Source organism: Leucoraja erinacea, chromosome 15 (genome assembly GCF_028641065.1).
Source record: "Leucoraja erinacea ecotype New England chromosome 15, Leri_hhj_1, whole genome shotgun sequence".
Lineage (NCBI taxonomy): Eukaryota > Metazoa > Chordata > Chondrichthyes > Rajiformes > Rajidae > Leucoraja > Leucoraja erinaceus.
In genome coordinates, this window is record NC_073391.1 from 7,569,706 (window position 1) to 7,592,888 (window position 23,183).

The 23,183-nt window shown below is 43.1% G+C and overlaps 1 protein-coding gene across 3 annotated transcripts in view; it reads left to right on the top strand.

The window, feature by feature from the left end:
• LOC129703923 (cilia- and flagella-associated protein 46) overlaps positions 1-23,183 on the top strand; it is a 219,745-nt gene that overhangs the window by 150,879 nt on the left and 45,683 nt on the right. For all 3 annotated transcript variants that reach the window (XM_055646637.1, XM_055646638.1, XM_055646639.1), the window contains 6 exons: positions 5,208-5,396; positions 8,946-9,143; positions 11,944-12,123; positions 14,265-14,432; positions 18,093-18,190; positions 19,540-19,616. In XM_055646637.1, the coding sequence (XP_055502612.1) occupies positions 5,208-5,396; positions 8,946-9,143; positions 11,944-12,123; positions 14,265-14,432; positions 18,093-18,190; positions 19,540-19,616 (910 nt within the window). The remainder of the gene's footprint in view (positions 1-5,207; positions 5,397-8,945; positions 9,144-11,943; positions 12,124-14,264; positions 14,433-18,092; positions 18,191-19,539; positions 19,617-23,183) is intronic.

Sequence of the window (23,183 nt, forward strand, 5' to 3'; positions counted from 1 at the left end):
TTTGATATAAGAAGCAGGTATTGGACTTGCAGGACTTGCTCTCTTCGTAATTATGGTTTGATTTTTTTGATTTGCAATTTTTGACTGATCCACCTAATCCTCCATTTCACTCTTTTCCCCCCAAAAAATTCAAAGTTCAGGCTTGAATGTATGTATTGTGTATCTACATCCCTCTGAGTTAGAGAGGTCCAAAGGTTCAGAACCATGAGAAACAAAAATAACTTCTCATCTCATATTCAAACGGTGATATTCAAACCCTGCAGCAGAGGCAGAGGAGAGAGGTTGGAGTGTAAGGGTGTGTCACGTGGAGGTGGCGTGCATGGGGCTTTGTAGCCAGTTCCACCGCAAGGCTCCTGAGAGAAGTAGGAGTCAAATGGCAGGCACAAAGGAGGGCAATAAAAGAACTAGTCAATGCTGCCGAATGGAGCAGTCACTGGCTGTGGCTGAAGAGGAAAGATGCTGTCTGGGCTGCCACGTGACCATCTAGAGGCTAACAATAAGACACACACCCAGGTCTGATCAATCTGTGGTGGTCCTGCCTCGACTGAGGGTGTCTTGTGATAACAGGCCGAAACACCCAGTGACGTTGAGGTACACAACTGAAGATGCGTCTGATTGTTAGCAAATTCACCTAGTGGTCATACCCAAGAATGTCAATTGTAGTGAAATAGTAGGGATTGTAACATCCAGTCCTACTAATCAATCTAAATGGCTAGCTCATTATTCATATCCACTGGTGTAAAATTTTCCGACCGGGGGTTATATTGTTACAAAATTTACTCTTGTTACAACTTTCAATAAACTCCGTGTTTAAGAAGGAACTGCAGATGCTGGAGAATCGAAGGTACACAAAAAAGCTGGAGAAACTCAGCGGGTGCAGCAGCATCTATGGAGCGAAGGAAATAGGCAACGTTTCGGGCCGAAACGTTGCCTATTTCCTTCACTCCATAGATGCTGCTGCACCCGCTGAGTTTATCCAGCTTTTTTGTGTACTTTCAATAAACTCCGTTCCCTTCCTTCTAAAATCCAGTGAATATCGGTCCATGCTGCTCAATCATTCTTTATTAGACAGCTCCCTCATTGTATGAATCTGTCCACGGAGCCTTCATTACACCATTTTGAGGTTAAGTACTGTATATCATTCCTTAAAAAAGGAGACTGAAACTACAGGCATTACTCCAGGTGTGGGCTCACCAAGACTCTGTACAGTTGTAGCAATATTTTCTAACTTTTGTACTTCATGCTTGCCATAATGTCCAACGTTTCATTTGCTTTAATTGATTCCGCATGTAATCGTCTGTGATTAAAACTTAAACAATGCTCTATGATTGATTTTATTAATATACTAGACCAAGGGGGACCTGTTGGGACCCGTCCCCCCGTTGCGGGGGGGGGGGGTCCTGCGGCATCACACACACACTAACTTCCCCACACACAGGGGTGGGGGGGGGGAGAGAGGGGGCGGGGGGGGGGAGGGGAGAGGGGGAGGGGAGAGGAGGAAGGGGGGTGGAGGGGGAGAGAGGAGGGGGGAAGTGGGGAAGAGGGGGGAAGGGGGGAGATAGGAGGGGGGGGAGAGAGGGGGGTAGATGGGGAGGGGAGGGGAGAATAGAGAGGGGGGGGGGGAGAGGGAGGTTGGTGGGGAGAGAGGGGGCTGGAGGAAGTGGGTTGGAGGGGCATAGTGGGGAGGGGGGGCAAAGGATGGATGGGAGGGAGAGAGAGGGAGGGAGGGGGGGGGGGGAGAGGAGGGGAGGGAGGGGGGCGGGGAGAGAAAGTAGACGGGGAGAGAGTGGGGATAGAGTAGGGGGTAGAAGGTGAGGGGAGGGGAGAGGGGGGGAAAGAGGAGGGGGGGTAGAGAGGAAGGGGGGAAGGGGGGGGAAGTGAGCGGCTGGGCTTTGGGCGGTGCATTTCTCGGGTTGTCCATCGAATTATGCAGGGGGGGGCACGTAATTCGAAGCTCGTGGAAAACAGTGGCCAACAGGCTGCGCCTTGAAAAATCTACGCACCTCGCCGCAAGGAGCAGAGGCATTGTGACGTCATCAGCCCGTTACCTTCAGCTTCAGTTAGCTTCAGTTAGCTTTAGATTCAGATGGGTGAAGAATTTGAAGAAATAACTGAAGAAATAATGAACCAATTTTTCAGATGAAGCGATTTTCGACATGAGGTAAATCTCTAACAGAATATGTGAAAATTTCACCATTAGCGCGTCGGGTTTTCGAGAAGATGTGAATCACACAGAAGCAAATATAATGACGATCAGTTTTATAAGAATTTTGATGAGACTTTTGACATGCATTCAAATCAAATGATAACTCAGACCTTAGATACCTCAGCAATTTGTTTCTGCTTGTAAAAAAACATGTACTTTTTAAATCAGCATATTCATCTATAACAACACAATAATTTGAATACTCTGAAAAAGAGCAATAATTTTTGAAATTTGAATGCGTTATATGCTCTTAATGACACTCAAAGGTACATCAGTATTCATTTGAAATGAATGAGTTGGTTTCTAGAATTGTTGTCATCAATATTTTGATTATCTAATGTGAGCAAATAAGCTTTTAAGCAAATAAACAGTCTTAATTTAAAATTAAATCCATAGACAATATGTTCATTTAGCTTTCTGACGTTTAAATAATGATTGGCTTACACTGGAATGAAGAGACCAAAAAGAACATGATGCTTTTAAGGATAACTGGAGTGAGAAACTGTGTCACTATGAAATAAATGAGAATAATGCATGCTAATTCATGCCACATGGTGGCAGCCTCTGCCTACAGTCTTTCTGTTTTTCTATCTTTTTTTTTTATTTTTACTTTGTTTAAAAGTACGTTTTGGAGGATTTTTGTATTATTTCTATGTGTGGGTAAGGGGGAAACAATTTCTCAGTCACTCCCTGGCAAAGATGTGACTTTTCTCCGAGTCGCATCTTCGCCCCCTCCCCACCCCCTCGCGACCTACCATCTGGATTGGCACTGCCTTTCCTGCCGGGAACCAAACCAAAGCTTCAGCAGCGGTGCAGTACTGGATTCACCGCGGAGTGGGCAATGCCTACCTGGATCGCCGTTTGAATGTTGGGCCTGCTGCTTCAACATCACGGAGCTGTGTTTGAGAAGAAACTGCAGATGTTGGAAAATTGAAGGTAGACAAAAGCGCTGGAGAAACTCAGCGGGTACAGCAGCATCTATGGAGTGAAGGAAAAAGGCAACGTTTCGGGCCGAAACCCTTCAGACTGGGAGCTGTAATTTGCATTGCGGATGGCGCTGACTTCAACATCACGGAGTCCTGGGATCCCTTTGCCGAGGGCCACCAGCGTGAATCTCCGCCCAACTCGGTCTGTGGACTCCGGGAGCCGCGAACTTCGGTAGCAAATGGCCGATTAGGAAATCCAAGCCGCTGAGAATGTTCTCCCGTTCCCACGTCGGAGTTCCATCACCTGGTGAGCGGGCCTGAACATGGGGCCGCCCATAGCTGCAACAGCGAGGGGTTCGGGAGCCCCCCGACCAGGGGTGAACACAGAGGACAACAAGGAGGATGACTGAACTTTGGTGCCTTCCCTTATAGTGGGAAACTTTGATTCCACTGTGTGGGGATATCTATGTTAAAGACTATCGTGATCTGTGTTCTTTTTTACTCGTATGGTGACCACAAATTTCACTGCATCAATTGGTACATGTGACAATAAATGTCTCTTGTCTCTTGTCTCTTATACTATAAACTTGAACAGAGTTATAGTTATTGATATTCTGAATCTGGTAGATTCAGGACAGACCATTGACTTTGTTACTTTGATTCATCTAAATACATCTAGTTTAGCGTAACATTTATTAGGAAGGATATAATATGAGTATTTAAAAAAAAAATTCTGTTATGAGTAAAGCACAGCAAACCACTTAAATTCCAATTATTTAGTAGCAAAGCACTTGCGCTTACTGTTTTTGATCCTTTGTTTATTATCATCTTTGAAAAAGCAATGCAATTCTCAATTCAAACACAAGGATCTGCAGATGCTGGAACCTGGTGGGAAGCACAAAATGATGGAGTAACTCAGCGGGTCAGGCAGCATTTTTGGAGGACATGAATGCCAATGTTTTGGGTCAGGACCCTTCTTCAATTGTAATAGGGGGGAGAAAGCCGGAAAATAGGTGGGAGCAGCCTCACCTCCACACCTCTTTTCCAGCCCTCTCCCCTCTACTATATCTGTCCTACCCACATCCATGTCCTCCAGAGATGCTGTCTGATACCCTGAGCACTTTGTTTTCTACAAGCATTTCTAAATAATCTGGTTCTTCTTACCTGAAACATCAAGCAAGATATAATGGTCCCAAATAACATGCCAACAGTGAGCCATTCACACTTGCCTTCAACTCGTGTGTTAAAGTTACACCTACGTTTTGGAGCTTCTTCCAGCATCAGCTTGCACTCTCAAGCTGATCCTGACCTTAGTGGATAGGCCCTGTACCTTGGCCAGGTCACACTTGCATTAAGTCTATCATTTCGTAAGGCCAGCCAACCATGAAACTGCTGGAAGAACCAACAGCTAGCTGGCTTAAGCACGCTTCCTAGCTTAGCTGGCTATCAAAGCTGTCAATACATTTGAATATCTCTGAATGCCTGACAAACAAATAGTGCATAACATTTGCATACCAGGTAATTGAGATTTTAGACATATTTCCCCATCTACTTCTTAATGGTTCATAAGGTCATAAGGAATAGGAGTAGAATTAGGCTATTCGGCTTATCAAGTCTACTCCATCATTCCATCATGGCTGATCTATCTCCCCCTCCTAGCCCCATTATCCTGCTCCACATAACATCTGACACCTGAACATGGTTCTTCATATTCAACTCATACTTGCCAAAATGCAACGTGCCTTTTCTATCCTATTCTCCCTGCTTTTCTGTCTAGCATCTGTTTGGTACCCATAATGTAAATTCCAACTTTTTGATGGACATAGATGGGTTTGTTTCCCTTACATTAATAGAAATCGTACTCATATCTGACTTTTACCCAAATTAGTAATTAAATGTTATATTGATACATACCTATGTATAAAAATGTCATTGATGATAAGGCCAAAGAAATATTGGTTTTATTTCATATTTACGTCAAATCCCACGTATTAATTATGAAAGCTAAAAATCTCAAACACTAATGTTAGCTTTTTGTAAATTAAAATCTTTCCCCAACTTTTTTTTTTGTGCAGGAATGGGTGACCATTGCTAGGTCATTAGGACAAAAAGCTTTTTCTCAGCTACACAGTGCACATAGCCTTTGCAGTGGCTCTGAAGAACTTAGAGCCAAATGTCTGTATTTGACTGGAAAATGTCTCCGTTTGTTGGCTGTTCAAAAAGATCCTATTAATCCAGGCTTTGTCTGGGTTCAAGAAACGCTGGTAAGATTTCTGTTTCATAATATTGTGCATTTTCCTCTCATTATAATATGACAAGAAAGATGTGGCTGTTATATCTATTTGTTCAACTAGTACATTTCAGAGAATAATTTGCAGAGATCATTTATTGCAGGATATCTTCACAAATGGGTTAGGAATGGAAAGTGCGGCGGACATTTTAGCATGGCCTAATGTTACATTCATTTCAAGTAGATTCTGTTAAGTTTACAGCACTAAAGAATGCCATTCGGCCTATCATATCCATCTCTGTGAAGGGAAGTAAAACACACTATGCTGGAGTACCTCAGTGGGTTAGCCGGCATCAGTGGAAGGAATGGATAGGTGACATTTTGGGATGGGATCCTTCATCAGATTGATTGTAGTAGGCAGAAGAGAGGCATTTACCAGTTCCATCCATTGCCCTTGCAGTTACCGATTTCTAGATATCCGCACATGTATTTTTTAAATATTATGTGCGTTTCTGCCTTCAATGGCAACAATTTTGAGACCATTATCTCTTAGATGAATATTATTTTTCCTCTCTGCTCATGCTAACCAATGTACCAGTTACCATGAAACAATGCTAGTTATCAGCGTCTCCTCTAACAAAAAATGACTTCCATGTTCACCCAGTATAGTCCTCATATTTTTAAACACCGAGATTAAAACACATCTCAGTCTCTTTTAACTGGGTTAAAAATGCCTGTGGTAACATGTGTACGAAGGAACTGCAGTTGCTGGTTTAAACCAAAGTTAGACACAAAAAGCTGGAGTAACTCAGCAGGACAGGCGGCATCTCTAGAGGGAAGGAATGGGTGGTGTTTCAGGTCAAGACCCTTCTTCAGTCTGATGAAGGGTCTCAACCCGAAACGCTACCTATTCCTTCCCTCCAGAGATGGTGCTTGTCCCGCTGAGTTACTCTGGTTTTTGTGTCTGCCTTTGGGAACATGTTTGGTCGTACTTATTATGAGAACTTTGGCTCCCACTTAGAGAGGAAATCATTTTATCATTATCACAATAATTATAGCCACCAGACAGATGTGTACGGTGTGGTGCCGAGAATGTTCTGGATTCAATTATGCAGCAGTAAAGATATTCCCCAAGAAATGGCTGAAGGACTAGTTGCTCTATTTGGTTCTGAAGACAGCTATTCTTACAACACATGGTAGACAAAAATGCTGGAGAACCTCAGCGAGTGAGGCAGCATCTATGTGGCGAAGGAAATAGGCGACGTTTCGGGTCTCGATCCAAAATAACGCCTACCTTCATAGTGACACCAGCAATCTTGGTTTCCTTTACAAACTTACTAACCAATCCGTCTACATTTACATCCAAATCATTGATATTGGTGGTTTATGATGTAGTGTGCTCATTTGCCATGCAGAGGATGTGTGTGCATGCTGATGCATAGTCTCAGACCTATCCTATATGTTTTATCTGCACTTTGAGCAATCATTGGCCACAGATTTCTATGACGTTGTGGGACATCGCATTTCTTCAAGGAGATTTTGAGCATGTCTCTGGATCTTTTTCTCTGTACACCTAAAGAACACCTGCTATGACAATGGTCAGGAAAATTGTTTTGGAAATCTGATATCAAGCATGTACCTGATGCCCCCAGCTGAACATAATTAGGGTAATATCCTGGGAGATAATACTGACATTGGTTTGTTTGTCTAGGTATGTTGCAAAGCATACCTGAAGTGTCGCTGAAAATCTGCCCCAGCCTGTGTGCTCGATTTTGGCGCCGTTTAGAGGGGGGCGGGTTTAAAACGCGATTTTCTCTAGGCTGTTCAAATCGAGTTTGTTCAGCCTAGTTAATTATTAACGAAAATTCGCTGGTAGGTTCCCTCACATGAGCTATTATTAGTTTTACGAGTTTTTCCTAAGTGCTATAGTAGTTTAAAAATTAACCTCTAAACCCCCGACGGCTCGCAACCAGCTGGGTCTATAGAGCAGAAATCTGAAGGGTAGCAGTATATTTTTACATTAAAAAGGGCTTCTTAAGATCACTTTATACAAAGTTTAATATTGCGAGTAACTAATTTTGGGCCCATTGTATCCCGCAGTATTTTTCTGGGCATTTGAGGGCACAAATCTACCGCAATGTGAACGTTCTAAACCAGCGCATTCACAGGATCCCACTAGAAAGCTGATTTAAAATGGACTTTAATTCACAGCAATTGAACACTAAATTCCTTCCATTTGGCCTATAAATTAATGTAAATGAGATTTAAAAATCATGTTTTATTGTGAATTATTTGTGAATATTATTTGAACACTTAGGCTATTTAAAAATGTTAATCATTTATTAAGAAATGGATAGATGTTTAGATCTAGTAATTGAAGTTTGAAATTAGCTACGTGGGTAACTAACTAATTATATGTTTTAATTTCAGGTCATCCGAATAAGATTATTTTATATTTGTTTCAGAATGGTTCAATCTATGATAACTGAAAATTTCATTCAGTTCTCTTAATTTTTAAGAAGGTTATGTGCTTTTGACTGTTCACGATCACAGCTTTTTTGTTATGTCCATAGAAAATCAATAGGGAACAAGATGCTAATGGCTATGGCATGGCTATGAAAATGGCCATAACTTTTTAAATACTTGAGATATGAAAGTGAATTAGGTGCCAAATTAAACTTATTTTTATGCTTTATCTGATGGGATAAATTACAGACTTGATCTTTTAAATCTCAACATTTTGTAACATTGCTAGTTTGTCTTGCCAATAAATTTGAAGGAATTACAGAGACAGTATTTGTGATACGTTTCCTGTGCCTAGAAATGCTAGTAGTTGATTGTCCAATTCTCAGAAGCATGTCTTTGCTACCTGGAACGCAATGTATATTGTGCTATGTCTGACATTTTGATCAAAGAGCGTGCTAATGCTTTGAGGATGGTGCTGCATTTTATCTTTGATGTCAACCTTCACCACCAGTGACTTCCATTATAGAGGAAGTGATCAAGAGTCTAGAGTCTCATGAACCATCATTCCCAGAGTGGTGCAGAGGGGGCAGATTGGTAGAGGACCTTTGATTTGCAAATGTTGAGTGAAAGGCCCATCCTCTTGGATGCAGAAACAAGGAGCTGCAGGTAACGGCTTCCACAAATAGACACAAAGTTCTGGACGAACTCAGCAGGTCAGCCAGTATCTCTGTAGAAAGTTGATAGGTGACTCTTCAGGATGAGACCCTTCTTCAGACACGATGGTCCTCTTTGATGCTTTACTGAATGAATTACTTGGAGCTCATATTCTAACCATGCACTGTTGGAATCCTCATGAACATCAGCAACTCAACCACTCAGCTTTGGTTCTAGAATGTAGTTGCGTAGATTGAGCAGCTTCCTATTAGTTATGATTATTAGCTCCACTCCTCAGGGATGCTTGTTGGAGAAATTGTGCCAAGAAAGTGTTGGGGCAATAGGGTTTCCTTCATGACACCAGTCTTCAATGAGAATGGATCTGTTGTAGAACTATTAGTTAATATCACTGATTGCATGGCTTTGCAGATATTGTTTTTGTTAATGTTTATATCTTAAATAGGGCAATAAAAATGGGCAGTCAAAGGAAGTAAAATCCAGAGAAGGAAATGAAAAAGCTGTATCAAACTATGACCAGACAGATTTGCAACTCACAACTCGGGGTGAGAATGAACACATCGAATCAGAAAATGAGCATGTGGGTGCGCAGCTTTCAGCCCAGCAGCTAGCTAAATGTGTTGCAATTGCTACACAAATTAAGGTAATAATTATCATAATATACTACTTAATTAAAAGTGTTATATCATTCCGATATGATATAACACTTATCTCAGCGGTGTCAGTAATATTTTGAATAAAACCAGTAATTTTGTCTGTACTGTGCCACCTGGACATTTATCACACTTTATTTAATAATATACTTATTGATATTAGTTTGTAATCTATTTTTTTCTGAATGTAAATTAATATTTTTCTGATTATGTATTTTTTCCTTTTAAATAATTATTTGAATTAATTTTATCTTTATTCTTTAATACTTGGTATTTGACCACAATAATCCCTTTAGTAATCATCTTTCTACAACAAGCTTCTCTAATCCTTGCTTTTGCTCATCCTTTAAAGAAGCAATGAGACTATTTTACGAATTTTACATCACTGTCCTTTCTCTGCTATAGTGATCCAAATAATTTTGTTGGCCGTATAATCTCTGAAAGTATCAACTGATGTATTGTACAAAGAGACTCTGAACTACGAGCACTCACTTTTAGCACTCACGTTACTTAAATATGCATGTGTACATTAACTTCTAATAACTTTACATTTGGTTTACTCAAGTTATCACTTTACTAGATCACAAGACTCATGGCTTAGACTTCGATACTACCCGTGTGAAATAAATTGACTGATTTCACTCGGGGCTACAGTTTTCTCAAATTCATGCTCCTCTTCTACTTCTTACGATGGTCGTTCCCAGCATTATCACGACCAATGTCTTTAATAACCCTAATTTAATATGATTTTTCTCACAATTTACTCACGTTTACTCTGTTCCTTACTCCATCCCAAGCTTGTTGTGACTCGGAGTTAATCATTTTAAGTTACCATTCATTCAAGGACTGGACAAACAAAACACATCTGTTTCTCTTCTGAATGCATCGAATTGCTCATTCTCCCATAGAATCCTGAAAGGTTCTTCATCACACATCCACCCTTATCCATATAATTGTGTGTTTATACAACCCTTCCTATTCTTGCTGGCTCAATAAGTGAGTTCGATATTCCGAAAAACGCAAGGAATCTTGGGATTTGTCAAAGGTCATAAAGAAAAAGCGAACGAAGCGCTGGCTGAAGACACCGTGTATAAATTCTTATCTTTAATCATATTTTATGTCTAAATATATACTTAATCTGAGGAACAGGGGTGCCGTGTGATTACATTATAGGAAAATTAATGTATTCCAGACTGGAACACAACGATGATAGTTTTTGAGTCGAATTTCACTATTCTGCTCATTTCAAGGAAGTGGAATTCTTCAACCTCATCAATGAATACGAATGAGCAATGAAATTCTCTATTCCAGAGAGCTTCCCATAGATGGCCAACTCCTCTCATCCCCCCCCCCCCCCCCCCCCCCCCCCCCCCCCCCAAAGGAACAGGTAGCGGGAGAGCGGGGAGTAACAGCGAGAGAGAGGGGGCAGATGCGAATGGGAGACGGGACAGCACGCACACACACCCGCACCACTTCTGCAGCCAGGATTGAACCCGGGTCCCCGGCGCCGCAAGAGCTGCCGAACCGCCACTGCATCGCTGTCCACACCTCCCCCTCCTCCGAGTGTACCATCCCCGCCCAGGGGACAGCCAGAGACGTCTGGAGCGATCCCGGACAGAAAACATCAGTGGCCCCAGGCCCACAGCCAGAGCGGAAAAGAAGCGCCGACCACAGCTCTACGCAGCCTGACCTGCTGAGCTACCCCAGCACCCCGTATGCACCTCTGCTGTTGATCGGCTCTCAGCCCCCACCAGGACCAAGGGGGCCAACCAACAGCCACTGGACAAGGAGAGAGGCACAGCCTACAGACCTTGAAAAAGGCCCCCACGGGAGCCGGAGCCAGCGCCTCCTCCCCTCAACAGCTACAAGCCCTGCCCGACATCTCCGGCCATCCCTGTTGGACGGGCCACCCGGGAGGGGACGGTGGCGGACCAGCAGCAACACAACAGCGCCTGCAGCACCGGAGACCCGGGCCCTACCCCGACCACGGTCGAGCACAAACTCGCTCACTCACCCAAGCATAAAGCAATAAAAACGACAAAATAATCTTAAGCTTTTAACAAAGGAACAATAAATACAAGTAATTCATAGTTTGAAAGCAGTATTTTCTTACCTAGAAGAATTGAAGCTGGAAAAAACAAAAGGTCTCTTTGTACAAAGCTTCACTGTTTTCAGCAATGATTATGCATAGTGGCCTTTGACCCGGGCATGAGCAGTCGGAATACCAAACTCGCTTATTACACAGTGGCCTCTATCATTTGATTGTTTTAATCATCAGTGTCACGATTCATCAAAAAGCTATTTCCTTCACAAAATATCAGTTCTCAAAACATTCTTCTTTACTCGTCTTGTGTCCAGGACCAACTCTGTGTCAGCACAACTCTATTTTCCCACATTTTCTGGTCAGCTACTGACTCCATGGCTTTCTTTCGCAATGCAGATTTGTTCCGCAGTCCTTTCTAGTCAAAATGTCTACCCACAGCCTCATGGGATACTTGACATCTTGTGGTCCAGCCATTTATTTAGTCTGTGATACATTTGCGTATTTGAAAGCGCAGTAATATATTATGTGGGCATGAATGTTATTATTCTGATTATTTATAATGTTTTGTAAGACAGGGTGTGTTCCATCTGCCCCATGCTGGTGTTATTGCCCACACAAGCCTCCTGCTACATCTCATCTTTAAACTTTTATATTCTAATTATTTTGCCTCATTTTGAAGTTTTGTATTGTTTCAATTTATTCTCCTCAACAGAACGACATTGGAATTTATTGTCTATTTCTTACAGAAAGAACGAACCTCAGCACAGGTGTATCTTGCTCATGCCAGTGAGGTTTTGTTGCAGTCAATGAACCAGGCATTACACAGCAATCTTAAAGACATCCTTGCAGAAGCTAGCTTTAACATGGTTCAATGTTTTGGACAATTTGACCCAGTTTCAGCAGGTCAATATTTAGCATTACACCAGGTATGATTCTTTGTTTTAATTCTTTAGATGTTTCAAACCTTCTCTAACCATCGATTGAATGGATGTAATATTTTAGTTGCAAAATAAGTTTAATTGGCTAATATGCCCAGAATTATTTCAGAATGTGGTCATTTTAATTGCTTAACTGTCAATCATTTAACCAATAGCTGAGGTAAAAATAAAAACATAAGCGTTAAGTCATGCAGCACTGTTTCTTTAAGCACTGGGTAACCCAATATTGAATTTTGAGGGGGTAGATTGTGTTTGTGATCATTTCCCGGTGTAATCATGCTAATCAGAAAATTGGATTGGACATTTCTTGGTGAGATGAAAGCCTAGTCGCAGCTTTCATATTAGCCAATTGACGTTCCATAGCCAATCAATCTACCAACCAGCTGATCATTCGGATGTGAGAGATTACTAGATCCCCTGGACGTTACCCGCACAACAGAGAATGTGCAAACTTCATACAAATAGCACCAGGGTTCAAAATTGAATGTGGGCCTTTGACAATCTGTGACAATTCTCACCAAACCTTTGAAAATAAATGCACGTGACATCCTTTGTGACTCCGCACCAAATTCCCGATGTCGAATGTCGGACTGCAGCATAGCTGTTTAACAATTCCTGTGACCCAAGTTCAATTTATGAGCTCAGGTGCTTGTTTTTTTGGAGTTTGCATATTCATATCCTGCAAATGCGAGTTGGTTGAATAATAGGCTATTTTAAATTATCCCTAGTTTAGTGGATAATTGGTGAAGCTAAAGGAATTAATGGTCAGGTGTGAGTTAGTAGGTTTACAGGGAAAATTAATCTTGAGAGTAAATTCATGAACCTAACTGACAATATATTTGTCGTAATATTCCTAACTGTGTTTCATCCACTTTTGGTCTTGAAAAAGCCAAATGGAACAGCACCATAATTAAATAATAAGGTAGATAAAAGCTATACTTCATCAATCAACAAATGGATTTTTGTGGGATGGAGAAGGAAAGTAAAAAATGACTAGAGGCTGAGAGTCACATTCTGAACAATATTTGCAGTGGGAGGAATGACTTTGCTCAGCTGAGGGTTCAAATCCACATTTTTTAGGCGATTCTTCGATTGTGTTCATTACATTACCTCCACTTCTCTCAGCTCTTTCAGACCCATGATAAAATTCCCATGTGTAGGAAAAAACTCCAGATGCTGCTTTTAATCGAAGGTAGATACAAAATGCTGGAGGAACACAGCGGGATAGGCAGCATCTCTGGAGAGAAGGAATGGGTGACGTTTCAGTCTGAAGAAGGGTCTCGACCCAAAACGTCATCCATAAAATTCCCATTGTCCTTCCATGCTACCAGGCTCCTAAATCAATAAACCATCTAAGATGAGAGGAATAGATCGGGCAGACGCACAGATTCTCTTGCCCAGAATAGGGGAATTGAGGATCAGAGGACATAGATTTACTGTGAAGGGGAAAAGATTTAACAGGAATCTGAGGGGTATCGTTTTCACACAAAGGGTGGTGTGTGTATGGAAAAAGCTGCCAGTGGAGATGGTTGAGGCAGGAACCATCGCAACATTTAAGAAACAATTTCACAGCTACATGGATAGGACAGGTTTAGAGAGATATGGGCCACACGCCAGCAGATGGGACTCATGTAGTTGGGACATATTGGCCGGTGTGAGCAGGTTGGGCCGAAGGGCCTGCTTCCACGCTGTATCACTCTATGACTCTATCACCATTCCTCATGATTAACAAATTAGAAGTATCAGAGAACTCGTTTGATTTCTTATCAGATGCTAATTTATATTTTCAACACACCTTAATTTTAGTCCATGAGGGTACCAAAGATATTTTTTAACTGAGAAAATTGCTGGAAAGTCACGTATTTATTTAGATGAGTACTGCTGATCTAGCGTAAAAACATTTTTTGACTTTTTGTCACAATTTTTCAACTTCTCAGTGCTTCCCTCTTCCAGTTAAAAGCAAAAATGCTGATACTTTCATAATTGTGTAATATTAACACAGGAAACCAGAATGAAGTGCATAACAGATACATTTGCAAACAATTTTCAGTGCTACTGTAAAATAGCTTGAATGGAATTTTTGAAAATTAGGTCAACATTTTTTTTAAATTGAATTGAAATTGTTCCAGAGTTGCAGAACATCAATTATGCTAAAAGGTGCATTGATAAAGACTGGATATGATACCAGCAGTTCCCAGCTTATAGCATTACTGCATCTTCAACAAAAACTGGAGAAGGATGGAACCATGAAAAATATGCTCAGGACAGTTAATACAAGACTTAGCACACATTTTAAGGTATGGTGTCTCAAAATAATTGTTTACTAGATCTAAAGATCCAATATTATTTTTAGTATGCTTTGTTTCCACTGAATATGAAATGGATGGCAAGGTCATTTCCCTCAGTTTGGCTGGATTATCTTTATGAATGGAAGAAGATTAAATTTTATCATCAACAAAGGTGGATGCAGAATTTTGAGTATGTGATTAACCATTGCTTTCAATATAAGCATTATGCTAGCTTTGGGCAGAGTGTTGTTTGACATTCAGTGTTGTTAAAATTTTCATATTTCATATTTGTAATATCTCATAAGTGGAGCTGAGCAGATCCCGCAGACTGTTGGCTGAGGGTGGGTAAGATGTGTTGAGAAATGTAAATTTAAACTTCTGAATCAACTGGAATATATACAATTACATTACTTTTATCAGTAACTAGACCAAGGGGGACCCATTGGGTCCCGTCCCCTTAGCGCGCGATTGAGGGGGGGTATCATTCGACATCACACACACTAACCACCCCCCTCCCCCACGCACTAATCCCCCCTTGATATTATATTAATATTATTAATTTGCTCCTTTTACCCCATCCCCCACTCTATCCACTCACGCATAGCCCCCAACTGCACAGGTGGGGGTAGGGGGGGGTGGGGTAGAGAGGGAGAGGGAGGGAGGTAGAGTTTGAGGGGTGGGGAGGCACAGTGTCACAGGGGAGGGCTGGTTCCCGAACGCAATACCGCACCACTCACCCATAGGTCCCAATATTCACCACTCCCTAGACATAGAGGGGGGGCAGAGAAGAAGGGGGGGAGAGGGGGGGGGAGGGAGGGGGAGGGGGGGGGGGGGGCAGAGAGGGAAGGGGGCAGAGAGGGGAGGAAGAGAGGGAGGGCCCCCCTCCCCCCCCCCCTCTCCTCTCCTCCCACCATCTCCTCCCCCTCCTCCTCCTCCTCCCTCTCCCCCCTTTCCTCTCCAACCTCCTCTCCCACCTCCTTCCCCCTCTCCATCCCCCCCTCCACCCCCCCCCCCTCCTCTCACACCTCCCTCCATCCCCCGTCTCTCGATCCCCCTCTTCCCCCCACCCTCTCTCTCTCTTTCACTGCCCCGGGGAGGGTAGAGAGGGAGGGGGAGGAGGTAGAGGCAGCACCTACCCAGGTCGTAGAGCAGGCCTCCACACCAGGCGCCGGGCCCAAGCTAGGCTGCGGCCGGCGTGGACCAGAGCGAGGCCCAGAGCTATCTGAGGACAGTGAAAAGCAGCGGAGGGCCGGCTGATCATGGCTTCCGTGAGGGTAAGCCCACTCTCCAGCATGACAGACGATCGGGTGGGGGAGACGGAGAGGAGGTCGTCCCATGTGACAGCTGCCACAGCCACTTTTCCATTGTGCTTGTCCACGCCTGTGCTGCGATAACGACTGCTGCCGCCATGTTGTAGAACTTGAAGGTGCCCAGCGGAGAGCGCAGCATGACTTGATCATGTGTTCAATGGCTTAAATCTAGAGCCCAGGGGAGGAGGGGGGGAGGAAGGGCGGTTGAGCCATGTAACTCGCAGCTCGTGGAAACAGTGCCCCTGCGTATTGAAAATTCTGCGCAGCTTGATGCGAGGAGCAAAGGCATTGCGACGTCATCCAGCTCGCTTCAGCATGTTAGATTATTTTAAAATGTCAGATAGGTGAACAATTTTAGTAAAAACTGGAAATAATGAATCATATGTTCAGGTGAGGATATTTTTGAAATCATGAGGTAAATCTCAAGATTCAAGAGACATATATTGTCACATGCACCAACTGGTACAGTGAAATTTGGGGTCGCCATACTGCCACACGAATCAAAAAAGAACAAAGCACGATAGTATTTTAACATAAACATCCCCTGCCCAGTGGAATCAAAGTTTCCTCCTGTGAGGGAAGGCCCAAAGTTCAGCCATCCCCCTCTTTGATGTTCTTTGCTGTACACCCATGGTCGGGGCCTCCCGAGCCTTCCACAGTCACCGCTACGGGTGGCCCGATGCTGAGGCCTTCTCGCCGGGATGATAGAACTCCGACGTCAGAACAGGAGAACAACCTCAGTGGCTCGGACCTCCAAATCGGCCACTTCCTACCGAAGTCCACGGCTCCTGAAGTCCGAGTGGAGACCCACGCTGGCGGCCCACAGCAAAGGGCCCCAGGGCACCGTGATGTTGATGCCAGCGCCACCCATGCTGAACGCTCTTCAAACCACTGCCCCGCGATGTTGTTCCAGCAGGCCCAACACTCCAGAGCTTCAAACGGCGATCCCAGATGAGGCATCGCCCGCTCCGCGATGTATCCAGCACTGCGCCGCCGCCAGTGGAGCTCTGGTCCGGTCCCCGGCAGGAAAGGCCATGCCAATCCAGTTGGTAGGCCGCGAGGAGGGGGGCGAGGACGCGATTCAGAGAATAGTCGCATCCTCGCCAGAAGGCGACTGGGAGACGGTTTCCCCCTTACCCTATCCCCCTCCCCCACATAGAAAAACTAAAGAAACCTCCTCAACATACTTTTAAACAAAATTAAAAATTAAAAAAAGATGGGAAAAACACACAGACTGTAGGCAGAGGCAGCCTTCATTCCCCTAGTGGCCGCTCCAGAATATGTAAATCTCTACCAGAATATGTAAAAAATTCACCGTTACCATGCCGGGTTTTCGAGGAGATGTGAATCAAAGAAATTCAGGCAAGCAAACAAGCAAGCAAACATCCAAGATCAGACTTTTATAAGTTATATGATAAATATATTTTGCTGTTTCTTTCCTAGTAGTTATTATAATTGATATCAATACTGAATGGCGTAATATTCTAATGATCTACTGACAATTTAACATGTGATTTTGTATATATTACATAGTGAAATCATTATATGTATTTTATAGTGATAGTGTAGCACAATTACTGAAAGGTCAATAATAATTACCTCGTTGGTCAAAGAAAACAAGGAATACTATATACTTAGAGGGTTTCATTTACATGTACACAGATAATATTTTATATTTTTTACATTCCTACATGAAAAATTTAAATATATTTATTATTTGAGTATAGTGAGTATAGTTGAGTTGAGTATCTATTAGCTGAATATAGAAGTTGGGAGGTCATGTTGCAGTTGTTTTAGACATTACTAAGACCACATTTAGAGTATTGTGGTCAGTTCTGGTCACCATGTTATAGGAAAGATGTTGTCAAGCAGGGAAGGGTACAGAGATTTAGGGGGATGTTGCCAGGATTAGAGGGTGTGAGCTATAGGGAGACGTTGACTAGGCTGGGACTCTATTCATTGGAGCACAGGAGGATGAGGGGTGATCTTATAGAGGTGTATAAAATCATGAGAGGAATAGATCGAGTAGATGCACTGAGTCTCTTGCCCAGAATAGGTGAATCAAGGGCCAGATGACATAGGTTTAAGGTGAAGAGGTAAAGATTTAATAGGAATCTGAGGGGTAACGTTTTCATACAAAGGGTGGTGGGTGTATGGAACAAGCTGCCAGAGGAGGTAGTTGAGGCTGTGACTGTCCGACGTTTAAGAAACAGTTAGATAGGTACATGGATGGGACAGGTTTGGAGGGTTATGGATCAAACGCGGGCAGGTGGGACATGTTTGCCGGTGGGTAAGTTGAGCCGAAGAGCCTGTTTCCACACTGTATCATTCTATGATTCTATTTCTCAATTCTTTGCAGGCATGGAAAAATATTATCATTCAACCACAACATCTCAGTTTTCTGAGTGAATTTCCTTCTAACTTTAACATAATTGTTCTTCAACATTATGAAGACGGGTATAGTGCACCTTTATATTGTGTTTCAAATGCTTTCTTTATGAATATTTAATCAAAAAATGTGTTAGGACTGTGATGTGAATTAATCTGTGTTCTTTAAGGATGCACTCAAAATGCAGATCCTGACATTAACATAATTTCAGTGCCTGGACTGCACGTATACACAGTGTTTAAGCTTCTTCAAGACCTAGAATTGTGAGTGGCAAGTACCAGTTCAAGGTAGCTGGTACTCATTGAAATCCTAACTACACTTTTAATATGGGAGATAGTTTTTCTTAGTCATTCCGAAGGTTTTCAACTCTGTGGGAGACATATCAGAGAGATAAAAACGAGCAGACAATGATTTTCAGGTGAATCTCTGGATGAGGTGGAAAGAAGTAGGCTTATCTTGTGCACAGATGGGTCTTCCAATGATTGCAATATAGAAACATAGAAAATAGGTGCAGGAGTAGGCCATTCGGCCCTTCGAGCCTGCACCGCCATTCAATATGATCATGGCTGATCATCCAACTCAGTATCCTGTACCTACCTTCTCTCCATACCCCCTGATCTCTTTAGCCACAAGGGCCTCATCTAACTCCCTCTTAAATATAGCCAATGAACTGGCCTCAACTACCTTCTGTGGCAGAGAGTTCCAGAGATTTACTACTCTCTGTGTGAAAAATGTTTTTCTCATCTCGGTCCTAAAAGATTTCCACTTTATCCTTAAACTGTGACCCCTTGTCCTGGACTTCCCCCAACTTCGGGAACAATCTTCCTGCATCTAGCCTGTCCAACCCCTTAAGAATTTTGTACGTTTCTATAAGATCCCCCCTCAATCTTCTAAATTCTAGCGAGTACAAGCCGAGTCTATCCAGTCTTTCTTCATATGAAAGTCCTGACATCCCGGGAATCAGTCTGGTGAATCTTCTCTGTACTCCCTCTATGGCAAGAATGTCTTTCCTCAGATTTGGAGACCAAAACTGTACACAATACTCCAGGTGTGGTCTCACCAATACCCTGTACAACTGCAGTAGAACCTCCCTGCCCCTATACTCAAATCCTTTTGCTATGAATGCTAAGTGCTGGCCAGTGCTAAAATGAATGCTGACCAGTGCTAAAATCACGCTAGTAAGCTCACAATACAAATTGTGAATGTGACCTGAATCTGGCCATAAGGGTGCAAGTTATTTATATATTCTGATCCTAACACCTGTTTTACAGTGTTATTCGACTCGTTCTGGAGCATCCAGCACTTAGGATTGGTCAAATTCGTACAGAAAATGTCAAGAGTGGGATGCCCAATTATGCTTTTCACAGTTTACTTCCCATGGACATGAAATTTGGCAAATGTTTTAATTTTTTTGTAGATCTATGCTATATGCAGCACTTCTTGAGAAACCGAAACAAAAAGCCAATGTTGAAAGAAAAGGAAAAGGAAATCAAAGTAAGAAAAGTTTTACTATTTTTCTGAATTTTGACTGTTTTTGTGGTAATGGAATATTTTACTATTTGGTGTTGAAAAATTTAATATGGAATTGAAGCAGCTTAAAGATTGTAAGTTCTCGATCCATACAAGCATATTCCCAATGTTCCTTTTTTTTATCCTGCAAGTTTGAATGGTTTATTAGATTTTTCTGTATTTCCCAAATCATTTTTCTTTTACTCCATTTGAAGATGTTATCTTTTATTATTTCACTTCCCAGTATTATGTTTTGTTCTTTCTTTTCTATCAACAACTAATTTATATCCTCTGTTTACTGCACCATTCCTGACCTTTTTGATTGTTGAAATGGAATGGCAGAAAGCAAATGGCCAGACTTCTTCCAATGCCACTTTCAATTGGCTGGAAGGAATGGTTTAGGATTCAATCTTCATGAACTCCTTGAACATATTTCAGTTTTAGTGAGGTCGTGCCCTGCACCTCCCATTAGAAAAAGTATATTTTAATTCTGGTGGATATAATCCCTATATTTTAACACATCCTCAGACTTTTTTACTTAATTGGTTCTGAGATCCACATTTGATTTTTTTTAAATTTGATTACTATTTTACCTGTTACCTTTACATTTTTACTCATCGGGTTGGATATTCATTATAGAAAGCTTGACCTAAGGCGATCTTTAATTCTGAAGGTTCATTATGATACTAGACTAAGTGGGACCCATTGGATCCCTGCCACATGGGAGTCCTGGTTCCCCAATGCAACCCGTTCCCCAATGCAATATTCCTATATTCCCTATCTACCTTGTCCATCCCCATCTTCCTCCTCCACCTCCTCTCCCTCCTCCACACCCCGCCCCCCCACCCCATCTCCCTCTACCACCCCGCTCCCCACCCCATCTCCCTATTCCTCATTTCCCTCATCCTTCTCCCCTCACTCCCATTCCCTGCCCTAGCAGGTACTCAGGTTGTAGAGCAGCGCCAGGCCTGGAACTCGGCCTGGTTCTTGTACTCGGCCCGGCTCTGGCTGTAGACTCCAGCCCTCAGCTCGGCTCCAGTCCAGGCCCCGACTTCATCTCCGGGCTCGTCCCTGACCCCAGACCCAGGCTTGTCCTTGGTTCCAGCCCAGGGTTCCAGCCCTTGGTTCTCAGCCCCGGTCATGGCCCCATCCCAAGCCAAGGGCTTGGCCCTCACTCCAGCAACAGGCTCGGCTCCAACCCAGGCCCACTCCTCGGGCTCAGCCCGCGGCACCATCCTCCCCACCAGGTACCGGGTGGCCGCAGCTCGTTGGGCGTCGCCTCTGCCACCACAATACAATACAAATTTATTATCATTTGAGCCCCAGTGAGACTCAAACGAAATGTTGTTTCCACAGCCATACAAACAAAGACACTGTCTTACAGACATACACATAATTAAATTCACACAAACATCCATCACAGTGAAGCCACTGTGATGGAAGGCAAGTCTTTTCTCTCCCCTGTTCTCCGTGTCTCTCCCGATGTCCAAGCCCCAGGCGGGCGATGATGAGTCCCAAGGCCATTTTAGGCCGCGCGGGGCGATTTACGGCCCCGCTCCCGGTCTGAAAGTCCAAGGTTGGAACCCCCACGGGCGATGGTGAGTCCCACGGCCATGAAGCCGTGCCGGGTGATGTACTGTCCCGGTCCGGGTCGTTCCAACCCCGTGACACCGGCTGGAGAAGTCGCGTTGCGGGAGCTCCGGGAAGCGGTCTCTCTCTCTCTCCTCCCATACCCGCGAGCTCCCGATGTCCCGTCCACCGGACCTGCGGCTGCACTCCTTCACTGTGTCGCCAGTGGCGAGTTGGTGACCTCCAGCCGACTGACAGAGGATGCGGACAATCAGTGCGGCGATGGTGCCAGGAAGGAGCATCGCCATCCCGATGACGCCCCTTCCTGACTGACAGGAGAGGAGACCAATCTGCGTGTTGGAGACTGACACCAATCTGGGCAAGCTCGGTTTTAACTATTTTCTAACCATAATAACTTTTACAATATACCATCGATTGGAACAAAACTTATTGCACTTGAGCACAGGAGAATGGTGAGTAAGGTGGCAAAAAATCATAGCGTTATCATGTACCATTTTTGCACAAATAGAAAAACTATGCAAACCAGAAGAGCACAAGATCAGAGTTTTAGTTATGTATAGATTGTAAATACATTTCTTCTTAAGCTCAGTCCTGAATGTGCATCTTGAAAACACAAGAAATAGAACAGTACAGAAATGGCTTAGACCCTTTGGCCCATAATATCTGTGCCGAACATGATGCTACGATCAAATGGGATCTGCCTGCACATAACCCAGACCACTCCATTCTCTGCATAACCATATGCCTGTCCAAATGTTTCTTAAATGCTAGTATTGTATCTGTATTCAACACCAGTTCTGGTAACGCATTCCAATCACCTTGGTCACCTCCTAAAAAGACTCATTCAAGTTAGATAGGATGTGTACAAATACATGCTGACTGTCCCTAATTAACCCATTCTCTTTCAAATGGTAGTAATTCCTAAACATACTCTCCAATTGCTTCTGTACCACTGATGTGTGACTTACCAGCCTCTAATTCGCTGTATTCTCTTGCTTTTCCTTCTTATACAAAGAGGACTGTAATTGACCAATTCTTCCACCCCAGGAATCAGTCTGGTGAAGCTCCATTCTTCACCTTACTTTTACCCTTAGCTATCGACCAAACTAGTTCACAATATTTTAGTTGCAGTCTCACCAGGTTCCTTTATAATTTCTGCAAGGTATTTTTATTCTTATGCTGTTCTTACTTTTATAATATACACAAATCCTTTTGCAATAAAGGCCAGCATGCAGTTTGTCTTTCTACTTGCACATTAATTTACAGACATTTGTGCACAAAGGCACCCAGATCATAGGTGTCGTGATGAGAGATGCCATATTATAAAATGCACACAACAAATGTTTTCCAGAGCATGCAAGGCAAGCAGATAATGATGCCTAGTAGGTTAAAATGTTGAGTTGAAAACAACTCAATATTTTGCTACTCAGTGGTCCATCTAAACAATATTCACTCAAAAGCAGATGAAAAATTCCATTGGTGGCACATTGGGGGCAGGGCACTGGAGAATTTTGTAGGGCAAAGGAATCTAGGAATGCAGGTACATTGATCCTTGAAAGTGGCATCACGGGTTGATAGGGTGATCAAGAAAACTTTTGTCACATCAGCCTTCTTCGGTCAGAATATTGAGTATAGAAGTTGGGAGGTTATGTTTCAGATGTACAAGAAATTAGTGCGGCCATATTTGGAGTACTTTGTTCAGTTTTGGATACTATTATAGGAAAGATGTTGTTAAGCTGGAAAGGATGCAGAGAAGATTTACGAGCATCTAGCCAAGACTGGAGGTCCTCAACTATAGAGAGACGTTGAGCAGGCTAGGACTTTATTCCTTGGAACACTGTACGATGAGGGGTGATCTTATAGAGGTGTATATAGCGTCATAGAGTCATAGGTGTATATGATCATGAGAGGAATAGATAGGGTAAATGCACAGTCTTTTACCAAGAGTAGGGAAATCAAGAA